An 11200-nucleotide genomic window follows, 5' to 3' on the forward strand; every position below is an offset into this window, starting at 1 on the left:
CAAACTGAGAAATAACCTTGTTTAATTGTAAAACCTAAATCTCACTCATCTTTAATAAACCCAAACCGATAAATAATCTCGTTTAATAATAAAATCTAAACTATAATGCACATTTATAAACTCAACATATAACCCTTATAATTGTAAAACCTACAACTCGCAAAACCAAAAATTAGGTTAATAGTTAAAAGATAATTTTTAAGAAATACCCCTTTTGGTGTACCTCTTTTTAAAAATACACCAATTTTCTATCCATTTTAAAAATATCCCTTTTCAAATATGAAAAATTGTCAACTTTTATATAGTTTATAAGGTACATCTAGATCATCATTACTATTGGGAGACTCAATACAAATATTTATAAAGTTTTAAGAAGGTTTTAAACGGCATTTATAAGACTTTTATAAGGTTTTTATAAGATTTACAAAGTTTTTATATGTTTTTTAAATAATTTTAAAAGGTTTTTAAAAGGTATTTATATGGTATTTAAAATTTACACAAATAGAAAGATAATTTGTGTCTAAATATATAAGCTTACGCTTTTTTTTATATAAATATCAATTTTTTTACTTTTGAATTTATCAAAAATATCCTTTTTCCATACCACTTTTTAAAAATTCCCCTATTTCAAACTTTATAAAAAAACAACTATAAATATTAAAATTTATCCAAATATGTGTGTAAACTTATAAATATACACACAAATTACCTTGATATATGTTTAAATTTTTATATATCTTTCATAAATAGCGTAAAATAACTTATAAATACCTTTTAAAAACCTTTTAAAAACCTTATAAACCCTTTTTAAAACCACTTAAAAACCTTATAAAACTTGTAAAAACGATTTAAAATCTTTTAAAACATTATAAAATATTTGTATCAAATTTCCAAGTAGTAGTTATTATATAAAAGTTTCTTATAAACCATATAAAACTTTAAAATTTTTCATATTTAAACATGGATATTTTTGAAAATGGATAGATAAATGAGGTATTTTTGAAAAGTGATACACCAAAAGGGATATTTCTCAAAAATTCTCTTTAATTTTTTATAATTATTTTTAATGTTGTTTAAAAAATCTATTTGTATCTTAATATTAACAAAATTAGATATACCATATTGCAACATCTTATGTTTTTACTTGACACTTATCATGATCACGTGAGTTAGTAAATTTAAAACCCAAGTTTCGACATATAATCTCGTTTAATTGTTAAACTTCAACCATAATTTTAATTTATAAAGATAAACCATAATTCTTATTTATCATTTATATACCCAAACCAACAAATAACCTGATTTAATCGTAAAATTAAAGTTTAAACCTTAATTCTCTTCTGTAAACAAAAATCGTCATATATTCTTGTTAATTATAAATTTTAAATCCCTATCTTATTGATAAACCAAATTGACATAACTGAAATTAGGTTATTTGTATATTTTATTAATAATATTTATTTTATATATTTCCTTTTTCGATAGGTTAATAATATTTCTATATTATCCAAATATTAACAAAATTAGTTACGACATGTGTCAATATCTTATCAATTATAATTGACACGTGTCACGATCTTGTTAATGGCTAACTTTGAAAACCAAGGTTTATATAATAAGATATAACTGTAACCAAATAATATATTAAGTGATGCATTTTAACAGATTAGAAAATATTAAAAAAATTGCATCAAATAGATTTTATAAACTAAAGAAAATCGAATAAGCATTATAAATTTATCAAAAATAAAAACAAAATGTTCAAAAATACCCCTTTTCAAATAACACTTTTTAAAAATATCCTCTTTTCAAACTTTATCAAACAAGCCTCTAAAAATGTTGAAATTTGTCCAAATATTTTTGTAAGGTTATAAATATACACACAAAGTTACTTTTAGAAATGTGTAAAATTTTATATATCATTCATAAATACAGTATATATACATTATAAAAACATTTTAAAACATTTAAAATCCTTTTAAAAACCTTTAAAAAATCTTGCAAAAACGATTTAAAACCTTTTTTTATAAACCTTATAAATTATTTGGATTGAATCTTCCAGTAATAGTTATTATCTAAAATCACCTTATGAATCACAGAAAACTTTATAATTTTTCATATTTAAATTGAGATATCATTGAAAATGAATAGATAATAGAAATATTTTTAAAAGGGGTACACTAAAAAGAGTATTTCTTAGAAGAAATACTCAAAAGAGTTTAATTGTTCTTATAATTAACAGCAAAAATCTATTTTTTTAATAGAATATGTCATTTACACTTATTAGGCCTGGGCAAAATACCCGGACCCAAAAATCCAACCCGAACCCGATCCGAAAAACCCGATCCAAACCCGAACCCGAAATCTAGAAATACCTGATTGGGTTCTATATCTCTAAACCCGAAAATCCTAACCCGAACCAGTCCCGAACCGAAACCCGAACGGATATCCGAATACACCCATGATATAAATATATGATAATAATTTATTAATAATATATATGTACTTGTAATAATCTAAAGTCAAATTATCCAATTTTTGTATATTTTGGATTGTTTAAAAGTTATAAAATCCTATTTAAATAAATTTAAGTCCAAAATTATATAGGTTTTGAAATTTTTTATTAGTTTGGACATATTTGGATACTCGAATTTTGAATTCTAAGAATTCAGGATAACCTGAACCCGAACCTGAAATACCCGATCCGAATCCGAAATCTAGAAATACCCACACGGGTTCAATATCTCTAAACCCGAAAATCCTAACCCGAACCAAAACCCGAACGGATATCCGAATACACCCATAATATAAATATATGATAATAATTTATTAATAATATATATGTACTTGTGATAATCTTCGGGGAAATTTCAAAAATACCCCTTTTCATATACCTCTTTTTAAAAATACCCCTTTTTCAAACTTTATCAAAAAAGCGATTAAAAATGTTGAAATTTATCCAAATATGTATGTAAGCTTATAAATATATATACAAATTACCTTTATATGTGTATAAAATTTTATATAACTTTCATATATAGCGGGAAAATAAATTATAAAAACCATATAAAAACCTTATAAAAACTGTATAAACCCTTTTAAAAAGCTTTTAAAAACCTTATAAAACTTATAAAAACGATTTAAAACTATTTAAAACATTTTTAAATATTTTTACCAAATCTCCCGGTAGTAGTTATTATATAGAAGTACCTTATAAACTATATAAAACTTTATAATTTTTTATATTTAAATAAGGGTATATTTGAAAATGGATAGATAAAGGGGGTATTTTTAAAAAGGGGTACACCAAAAGGGGTATTTCTCAAAAATTCTCATAATCTAACGTCAAATTATCCAATTTTTGTATATTTTGGATTGTTTTAAAGTTATAAACTCCTATTTAAATAAATTTAAGTCAAAAATTATATAGGTTTTAAAATTTTTTATTAGTTTGGACATATTTGGATACTCGAATTTTGAATTTTAAGAATTCAGGATAACCCAAACCCAAACCCGAAATACCCGATCCTGATGCAAGATTGGAATCACTCCAAACTTTAGATCACTTGATGATCAAGAGATTACAAGCTTAGCTTGCGGAAGGTGGAATTCACGAGCTGGCAAGAAGCACTCTCTCGTGAATCAGTGGGTGGTTCAGGGGATAGTTCAGGTGATTGACTCGATCAATCAGTGGGATAATCGACTCACTCGATCAATGGACGAATGAAGGTTGTTGAATCACACAACAAACTTAATCCGTAGGTTTCTAAAGAACTAAATGACTCACTCACAAAGAACTAAAGAAGAAGATTGACAAAGACTCAAACTTTGATAAGAAGAATACTTTCTATTACTTTAAATTGATCAAGGGTGTTTTTACAATGAGACTAATGATCAGCTTATATAGGCTGAGTACACACGTTCTAAACCTAGAAAGAAGATACAAATCGCAACAATTAATGAAAATATGGATGTTGGACCCATTAAGTGTAGAATCGGTCCAAATAAGGCAAGTGAGGTGTGCCTTGTATCTCGTCAACTTGGGAAGGTAATAATGACATCTTGGAAGCTTCTTATGCACTTGGAGATGGTGTATCTCACACATGAACTTAATAGGCAAGAGTCGTTATCCCTTGATGACAATCGAGTCCGGAAAAGGCGAGTAATAATATGATTAAATCCATCTGATCCAATGGCTATTATTGTGTGTGAATATACTCCAAATATTCTCTGGTGGCTTTAGAAGTTCTCCTGGTTTCCATATGTAGCTTTGAGACACGTCCATATGAAGGTAAAGGAGATTTTCCTTATCTTGCTCCAAGTAGATCAATCGCCTTGATTCAAAGGGTGGTTTAGACTTGGGTCTTCTCTTGGGCTGTTCTCCATGGGCTGGGGCCTTTTGGTGAATCAAATGAATGTGTGGACTCCCTTCATGGCTGATCCAAGTGTTAAAAGTCTTCAAATCCTCAAAGCTCGCAATCTGATGTAGTTCAGGCAGTCGGCCAGCGACTAGTTCAGGCAGTCGGTCAGCGAGTAGTTCAGCATGCTTGTCAGCGAGTAGTTCAACATGCTTGTCCGCGAGTAGATCAGAATGTACATCAGCTATCATCTTTGAATCATATGGATGGTGAATGATTCCTTGATGACTTGGTGTTGTCTCATTAAAAACCTTTCTAGGTAAACCAATTGGGACAATCCCTAGATAAGGGAAAAAGAGTGCAACAGTCATATCCCAATAATAAGGTGATTTGACTTGCTGATTTTTGATCCCTCTTAAACTGTCGGACTTCTTAGGGTTAATATCATGGTGAATAATTAACCCTTCGTCTTATACTTGATCAGAACTCCATTTAGGCAAAGATTCTCCAAAATTCTCCATGTAAACCGGTTTGGTGTGTGGACCGATTGGTTTGGTGTGCTCCCGATTTGATCTAGTTCTGATGTCCGCATCATACCCTCTCTCTTGAAAAAGTTTCGACCTTGAAAAAGTTTCGACCTCGAAACTGTACAATCTGCACCAAGAGAAAGCAAGTTAGCAAACCAGATGATGCAAGATTGGAATCACTCCAAACTTTAGATCACTTGATGATCAAGAGATTCCAAGCTTAGCTTTCATGCGATTTTGGGAGTTTAATGTCTTACCTTGGTAATGTTGTGTCTGCATGATCCATGGTGCATCGGGTGGCTCTCCTTTGAGCAAGAAAGATAAGATCACTCTTTGGTTTTGATCTAGTACAACGGTTGATGGTGTAATGTGTTTAGCTCCTTCTCGGGTTTTTGCTTGAGCTTTGAGATCTGGCGGTTCCTCTTTGATTAAAAAAGAACTTGGGACTCTCCTAGACTCCAATAAAGATGGTGTGATCACTAATGGCGCTGGTTTACTCCAGGTTTGATTTTGATTCAAGCGTTTCTTCATCTTCGGTGAATCGCCTTTATGATCCATATTCGTACCTGCAATGTTGTTGACACTTTTGGCAAAGAACAAGTGCATTAATACAGTCATGGGAACAATATAAATATGTAAAACAAGGACGAGTTGAACCATTTCTCTTTTATAAAGTTTATCAATAAGTATGTCACAAAGTGAATCAACTAATCGATATGATTTAAAACAAGAAATTGATTCTACATGTTTATTTAAATAACCAACGTTTCTCTCAAACTTTCTAAACCTTAACAACATTATTATCACATCATTCAAATTATTAGAAATAACTCGAAGTAACGTGGGACTTACTTGACATAGATCTTTGTTGAATATATCTTTCGAAATAACCACGGTTGGTTGATTCAATGACTGGTCCGGTGATTCTTCTTGCAGCAAGATGTTGTTGGTGCTAACTTCATCATCTTTATTAGCTGGTAAACACATCTTAAGCTCTTGAACTGGATGCATGTTATCACTCTTTGCTAGTTTCTCCGTTTGCTCCACATTAATTATCCTTTGGGATGTGGTCTCTCGTTCATCATAATACTCTTCTATGGTACCTGTCTCTTTCTTGACACTTAAGACTAAAATCAAGTGCATTATACTTGAAATATAATCATTTAAAACAAAGTGTTTGAAACTACGATTAATCATTAAATTATTCCAATATTGAACAAGATCATAGGTTTCACTTACTAGGATACCATGTAAGGTGTTTGGCATTAACTCAACCTTAATGAGTGTGATGTTTGAAGCAAGATCAGATGATGTTGAATATAGTTGTGCCTTCACACGTGCTTCAACAGTTGCTTGCTCACACGTCTTATTTTTGCAAACTTGTGATGCCGTTGTTTCCGAAAGTTTCTCCTTAAGGCTTATGTCATTCTCAACTTCCTTTGGAGTTGCTACATTATGGTTTGCTTCTTCAGCCGTGTCATTCATGATATGGCACAGACCTGCATCAATAACCTTTGGCAAAGACAAGTGCATTAATCTAGAATTGGAAAATTCTAAACTTGATTTCACTAGACAATCATTTGAGTTAGATGCATTCAGTTTTAACTCTATTGATGTGATATCTTCTACTTGTCTTTCAGGACATATTGCAGCAAAATGACCTCTCTTATGGCATCTATAACATGTTGGTGCATTTGAATTTAAATAGTTAGAGGACTTACCTTGCTCTTGTTTATCTTGCGGCTTAAGTAAAGGTATTGAAGCCGAATCTTCCCTTTCACCTATACCTTTCTCATTATTCTTGGATGAAAGCAAGTGTATCACGTGCTCAACTTGTTGATAAACATTAAGCTTAGAATTTGTGTCACTTACCTTGGCGGGTGATATATCCGCGTTTTGATTGTAACTAACACGTTGATGTGTTGTGTTCTCTTGACTTGGTTCCTTTGAGGGATAAGTGTTTTGACCTGGTTGGGATAGCATTTGAGGTGCATATCTCTCCCTCATAAGCAGCTTTAGTTGTCCCCACGTTCTTAGTGATGGCTCCTTGTACCATACTCTATCTTTTTCCTCTCTCTTCCACCAATGTTTTGCACTTCCCATGAGTTGTTCAAGACTGTAGGTGAGCCTCTCTTCTTTGGGAATGGAATAATACCTAAAGTACTTGTCCATGTTGATTTCCCATTGTAGATAATCTCTTTCATGTCCTGCAAATTCAAAACTTTCAGGTCCAAAATACTCATAACCATTGTTTAGAGATAACCTGTAATTCGTCTTGTGGGTTCGGATGGGATTGGATAGCAACGGGTCTCTTCTAGCACCATATTTTAGCTCGCCTCCTCTTAGTTTACTGGTCCTTGCGTCTCTCTCAGCTAGGGGATCACGTCTACCACTTGGATGTGGTTCAAAACGAATTGATGGTCGTTGACTCACTTCCTGTACTACTCGTGGGTTTGTACATAAGTACTTGTCTCTTGGTTTTGTTTGACGTGAGGCTGTACGGACTCGGTGTAATAATCGAACCAAAATTTCCGAAATAAATAAAGTCATGGCTAAAAAAAACAGAGTCCTACATATCGCCTATACATATATAGCTTCAGTTCAGACATTATCACGTACAGATATGGGTTGTTGATTAGTGACCACAAATCACAACCCCAGAACAACAGTTCTATCTATCTACAAGTAGAAAGAAGCAGTGGATCATAACTCATTTTAGAACATAAGAGATGAACTTGTGGTCGGCCATGGGATGTGTTGGAAGAATCTAAACCATTGAAATCAAAACTATAGCACCTCTCAAGGGTCATTAGCATACATTGCAGCTGGCAAAAGTTACGAATTAATGACTCATACATCTGTCATTTGGAATTTACGACCGGCCATATACACTGACCACTGGCTTTTGTTGGACTGATACATGTTACCCCGATTCGTATCCTTCCCGAGGAGGGAAAAAAAAAGATATCTTAGATAGGTTTTGAATCTGGTTAATAGTATCATTACTCTATTATTCATTTGATAAAGGATAGGGTACCACATTATCACTTCATGATTTATAGGGATTTTTGTTTTAAACTATTCATACATTATTTTGTTGTTTGTATTTACATAATTACTTTTTTTTTGATAAATACATAATTACATATAATCATGTATAAAACACATTAGTTATTTATTTATGCAAGTTAACCATATTATTTTTCATTTGGAAGAAGATAATATACCAAATTGAGGACTAAAAGATAAGGAAAAAAAATCTAAAACACTGTTTTTTAAATGACATACTATTTTAGTATTTAGTAAATAGTAAATACTAGGGTTTTGTGCAAATTAACCCTCCAAGTTGCATTTTTTTGCAAATTCACCATCCAAATCCAGAAAATACAAGTCAATCCTACACAGTTAAAATAAACACGCAATATAACTCGTTTCCGCTACTATCATGTTCGTAAATATTTTAGAAATAATATATCAAATCGAAGCCATCATGACTATAAAGTCAAATATATCTTTAGATTTTTCAAAAATAAATGCACGTAACCGTAAACTAAAGTAGCATGTTACTTAATAATATAACAAGTTATTTACAAGAATTAGGTAAACAAACAGTCAAGATTTTCTTAGAAAGCTTATGGTTACTTGGATAATACATAGATGTATATATATATGGTCAATTAGATTGATACAAGAGAGCTTATGAATGGTACTCGTTCATTAGATGGTCAATTCGGACTCTTTCGTAGTAGATAGGGTAAAAAGGAAGAGAGTGGTGAAAAGAGAAGAAGTTTGAAGAGAGTAAAAAAAACAAGAAGATGGTCCACGCACACATGATCTTTTCTTTTATGACACTATGTAACAAAACCACCAAACAACAAAAGAGTGTCCTGAATTTCACATGTCAGTCTTGCTTCTTTACCTCTGGAAGTATATTTTGGATATAACTATATATATGCTATCTGTTCCTGAATTTTTAATATAACTCTTATATGATATCTACATTAAAATATATGGTTGATTGATAGACTGTCGTTGGCCATGAATTGGCCATTACCAACTTTAGTTTTTTGCTTATACGCTTCATCTTCAATTATAAGTAAATTATCTCTCCCCGGTCTGCCGTACAGTTTCTAGAGGCTGAGACCGTCCCGGAGGGGTAATCTATGAACTGAACTCAAATAGTAAGCATGCCTAGAGAAATGCTTTATCTAAGATTGTGTGTGCTATAGCTACTATCTTAGAACAACCACATTTCAGCTCATGTTGTTGTTCCCTAACCTAAACCCTTTGGGACTGTATTCGAACTTGAGTATCTGATGGTCCTCGGAAGGCACAAGATTCTTTCGAATAGCCTTAACGTCTTCTCTATGCATGGTGCAGAAGTATTCCTTCGCGGCTGACTTGTGGAGATGCTTAGGAACACAAACGGCTGACATTTGGAAATCATACTAGCTAGTCATTATGCTGTCTCGCTAGTTTGATTCATTACATTTCCTCCATTGTTTAACTAGAAGGAACCAAGATTCAAAATGATTGTACATTGTTAAATGAAACTGAAGTTACCTTTGTTAAAAACTGTAGTTAACACAAGACAAAGAAGCAATTACAAAAGGAGTGAAAATTTTTTAGGGGACATGTGATGAGATATAGCGATGGGTCATGAAGGGAATCTTGTATTCTTATGATAATTGCCAACCATGCTTATTTTGGGGTGTCTCTTCTTATTGCAGAAGTAGCCCCCATCTTCACGTGAACCCTTCTTCCCATTCTTTCTTTATATATTCCTACACTCTTTCGTATAGTTACCTCCATCCACTCTAACTCAACATGGACTCGTTCAAACTCTCATCTCTCTCTCTTTGCCTCTTTCTCATTTTCATTATCTATTTTCCCCAACATTCCCTCTCATGCGGCTCATGCAATCCCCCCAAGGGCGGCGGAAAGCCCTCCAAGAAACCCCCTGTACACATCCCTAAGCTACCGGTTCCTCCAGTGACCGTCCCTAAGCTACCCGTTCCTCCGGTGACAGTCCCAAAGCTACCAGTTCCTCCAGTGACAGTCCCAAAGCTACCAGTTCCTCCAGTGACCGTCCCAAAGCTACCCGTCCCTCCAGTGACTGTCCCTAAGCTACCCGTTCCCCCGGTGACCGTCCCAAAGCTACCAGTTCCTCCAGTGACCGTCCCTAAGCTACCAGTTCCCCCGGTGACAGTCCCTAAGTTACCTCTTCCTCCAGTGTCAGGGCTACCCATACCTCCAGTGGTAGGCCCAAATCTTCCATTGCCACCTTTGCCAATTGTTGGTCCTATCCTTCCACCCGGGACAAACCCACCCGCCCCAGGAGGTGGAGATTGTCCTCCACCTCCAGGGGGCGATAAGGCTACATGTCCAATAAACACACTAAAATTGGGTGCGTGCGTGGACTTATTGGGTGGTCTAGTAAAGATAGGCCTTGGGGATCCAGCGGTTAACAAATGCTGTCCGTTACTTAAAGGCCTTGCAGAAATTGAAGCCGCCGCTTGTCTCTGCACTACCCTCAAGATCAAAGCTCTTGACCTTAAACTTTACGTCCCTGTTGCTCTTCAGCTTCTTCTTACCTGTGGCAAAAACCCACCTCCAGGGTACACTTGTTCCATATGAGATTAAAACTCACTTTACTTGAAGGGTATGCTATTTTTCCCTCTCATTTTTTAATTAAAACTTGAAGTTGAAACGTATTTACTACGGCATTACCAAAAAATATCTTCAGTCCAATCGAATTAAAAAAGTTTTACGTTCAAATATTCGAATATTGTAATCATATATTTATATAGATAATATGAAGCCATAACGAAATTTATTGGCTATTTTACGCAGATATTTTGGAGAGAAGAAGTGAGAAGAGCTCCAATGTATTTCCTTTATTGGTTTATCAAATCATATCATATCCCGTTGATTCTTTCCTCTATTGTTCATGTCTGCTTGTATCATCAATTAATGTGTGCTTTTTAGATTAATGATTCTTCTCTTTGTATTAGAGTATGATTTGAAATCTTTTTTATTTATTTATTTGAGTTATCGGATGAGTTGAATGAGAATATGGCTAAGGTTTCTACATAATTATCTCATTAGAAAACTCAAACTCCAATGAGTAAAACTACTAACATACGGACAAAAACCAATAAAATAATTGAAAAGAAGAGATTTTATAATTGCAATATTATATCAAAGATCTAGAATTTTTTTTACAAATAATGAAATATCAAAAGTAACACCTTAAGAAACTAAGAAAATCACACACAATTGTTTATGTGGCTTGCGAAGTCGAAAACTTATGTT

At 33.2% G+C, this 11200-nt stretch overlaps 2 protein-coding genes across 2 annotated transcripts; one reads left to right on the forward strand and one right to left on the reverse strand.

Annotated features, from left to right (window-relative positions):
- Positions 1-4604: 4604 nt before the first annotated feature.
- On the reverse strand, positions 4605-7402 carry LOC111831376. The gene is made up of 2 exons (XM_023785299.1): positions 5143-7402; positions 4605-5012 (listed from the first exon to the last, which is right to left on the reverse strand). The coding sequence occupies exons 1-2, from the start codon at positions 7055-7057 to the stop codon at positions 4816-4818; spliced, it is 2112 nt and encodes a 703-aa protein (XP_023641067.1). The 5' UTR covers positions 7058-7402; the 3' UTR covers positions 4605-4815.
- Positions 7403-9686: 2284 nt separating this feature from the next.
- LOC17891641 (36.4 kDa proline-rich protein) lies at positions 9687-10959 on the forward strand. The gene is made up of 2 exons (XM_006298263.2): positions 9687-10547; positions 10739-10959. Exon 1 carries the CDS (start codon positions 9713-9715, stop codon positions 10520-10522), a length of 810 nt encoding a protein of 269 aa, XP_006298325.1. The 5' UTR covers positions 9687-9712; the 3' UTR covers positions 10523-10547; positions 10739-10959.
- Positions 10960-11200: the final 241 nt, after the last annotated feature.

This window comes from Capsella rubella, unplaced genomic scaffold, assembly GCF_000375325.1.
Source record: "Capsella rubella cultivar Monte Gargano unplaced genomic scaffold, Caprub1_0 scaffold_3, whole genome shotgun sequence".
NCBI lineage: Eukaryota > Viridiplantae > Streptophyta > Magnoliopsida > Brassicales > Brassicaceae > Capsella > Capsella rubella.

Bases quoted from the DNA above. Each gene is read 5' to 3' on its own strand.
- LOC17891641 (XM_006298263.2), top strand. From the start codon at position 9,713: ATGGACTCGTTCAAACTCTCATCTCTCTCTCTTTGCCTCTTTCTCATT.
- LOC111831376 (XM_023785299.1), bottom strand. From the start codon at position 7,057: ATGGACAAGTACTTTAGGTATTATTCCATTCCCAAAGAAGAGAGGCTC. The intron at 5,013-5,142 runs GTAAGACATTAA...CTCTTGGTGCAG, and splicing joins GCAGACACAACATTACCAAG to ATTGTACAGTTTCGAGGTCG.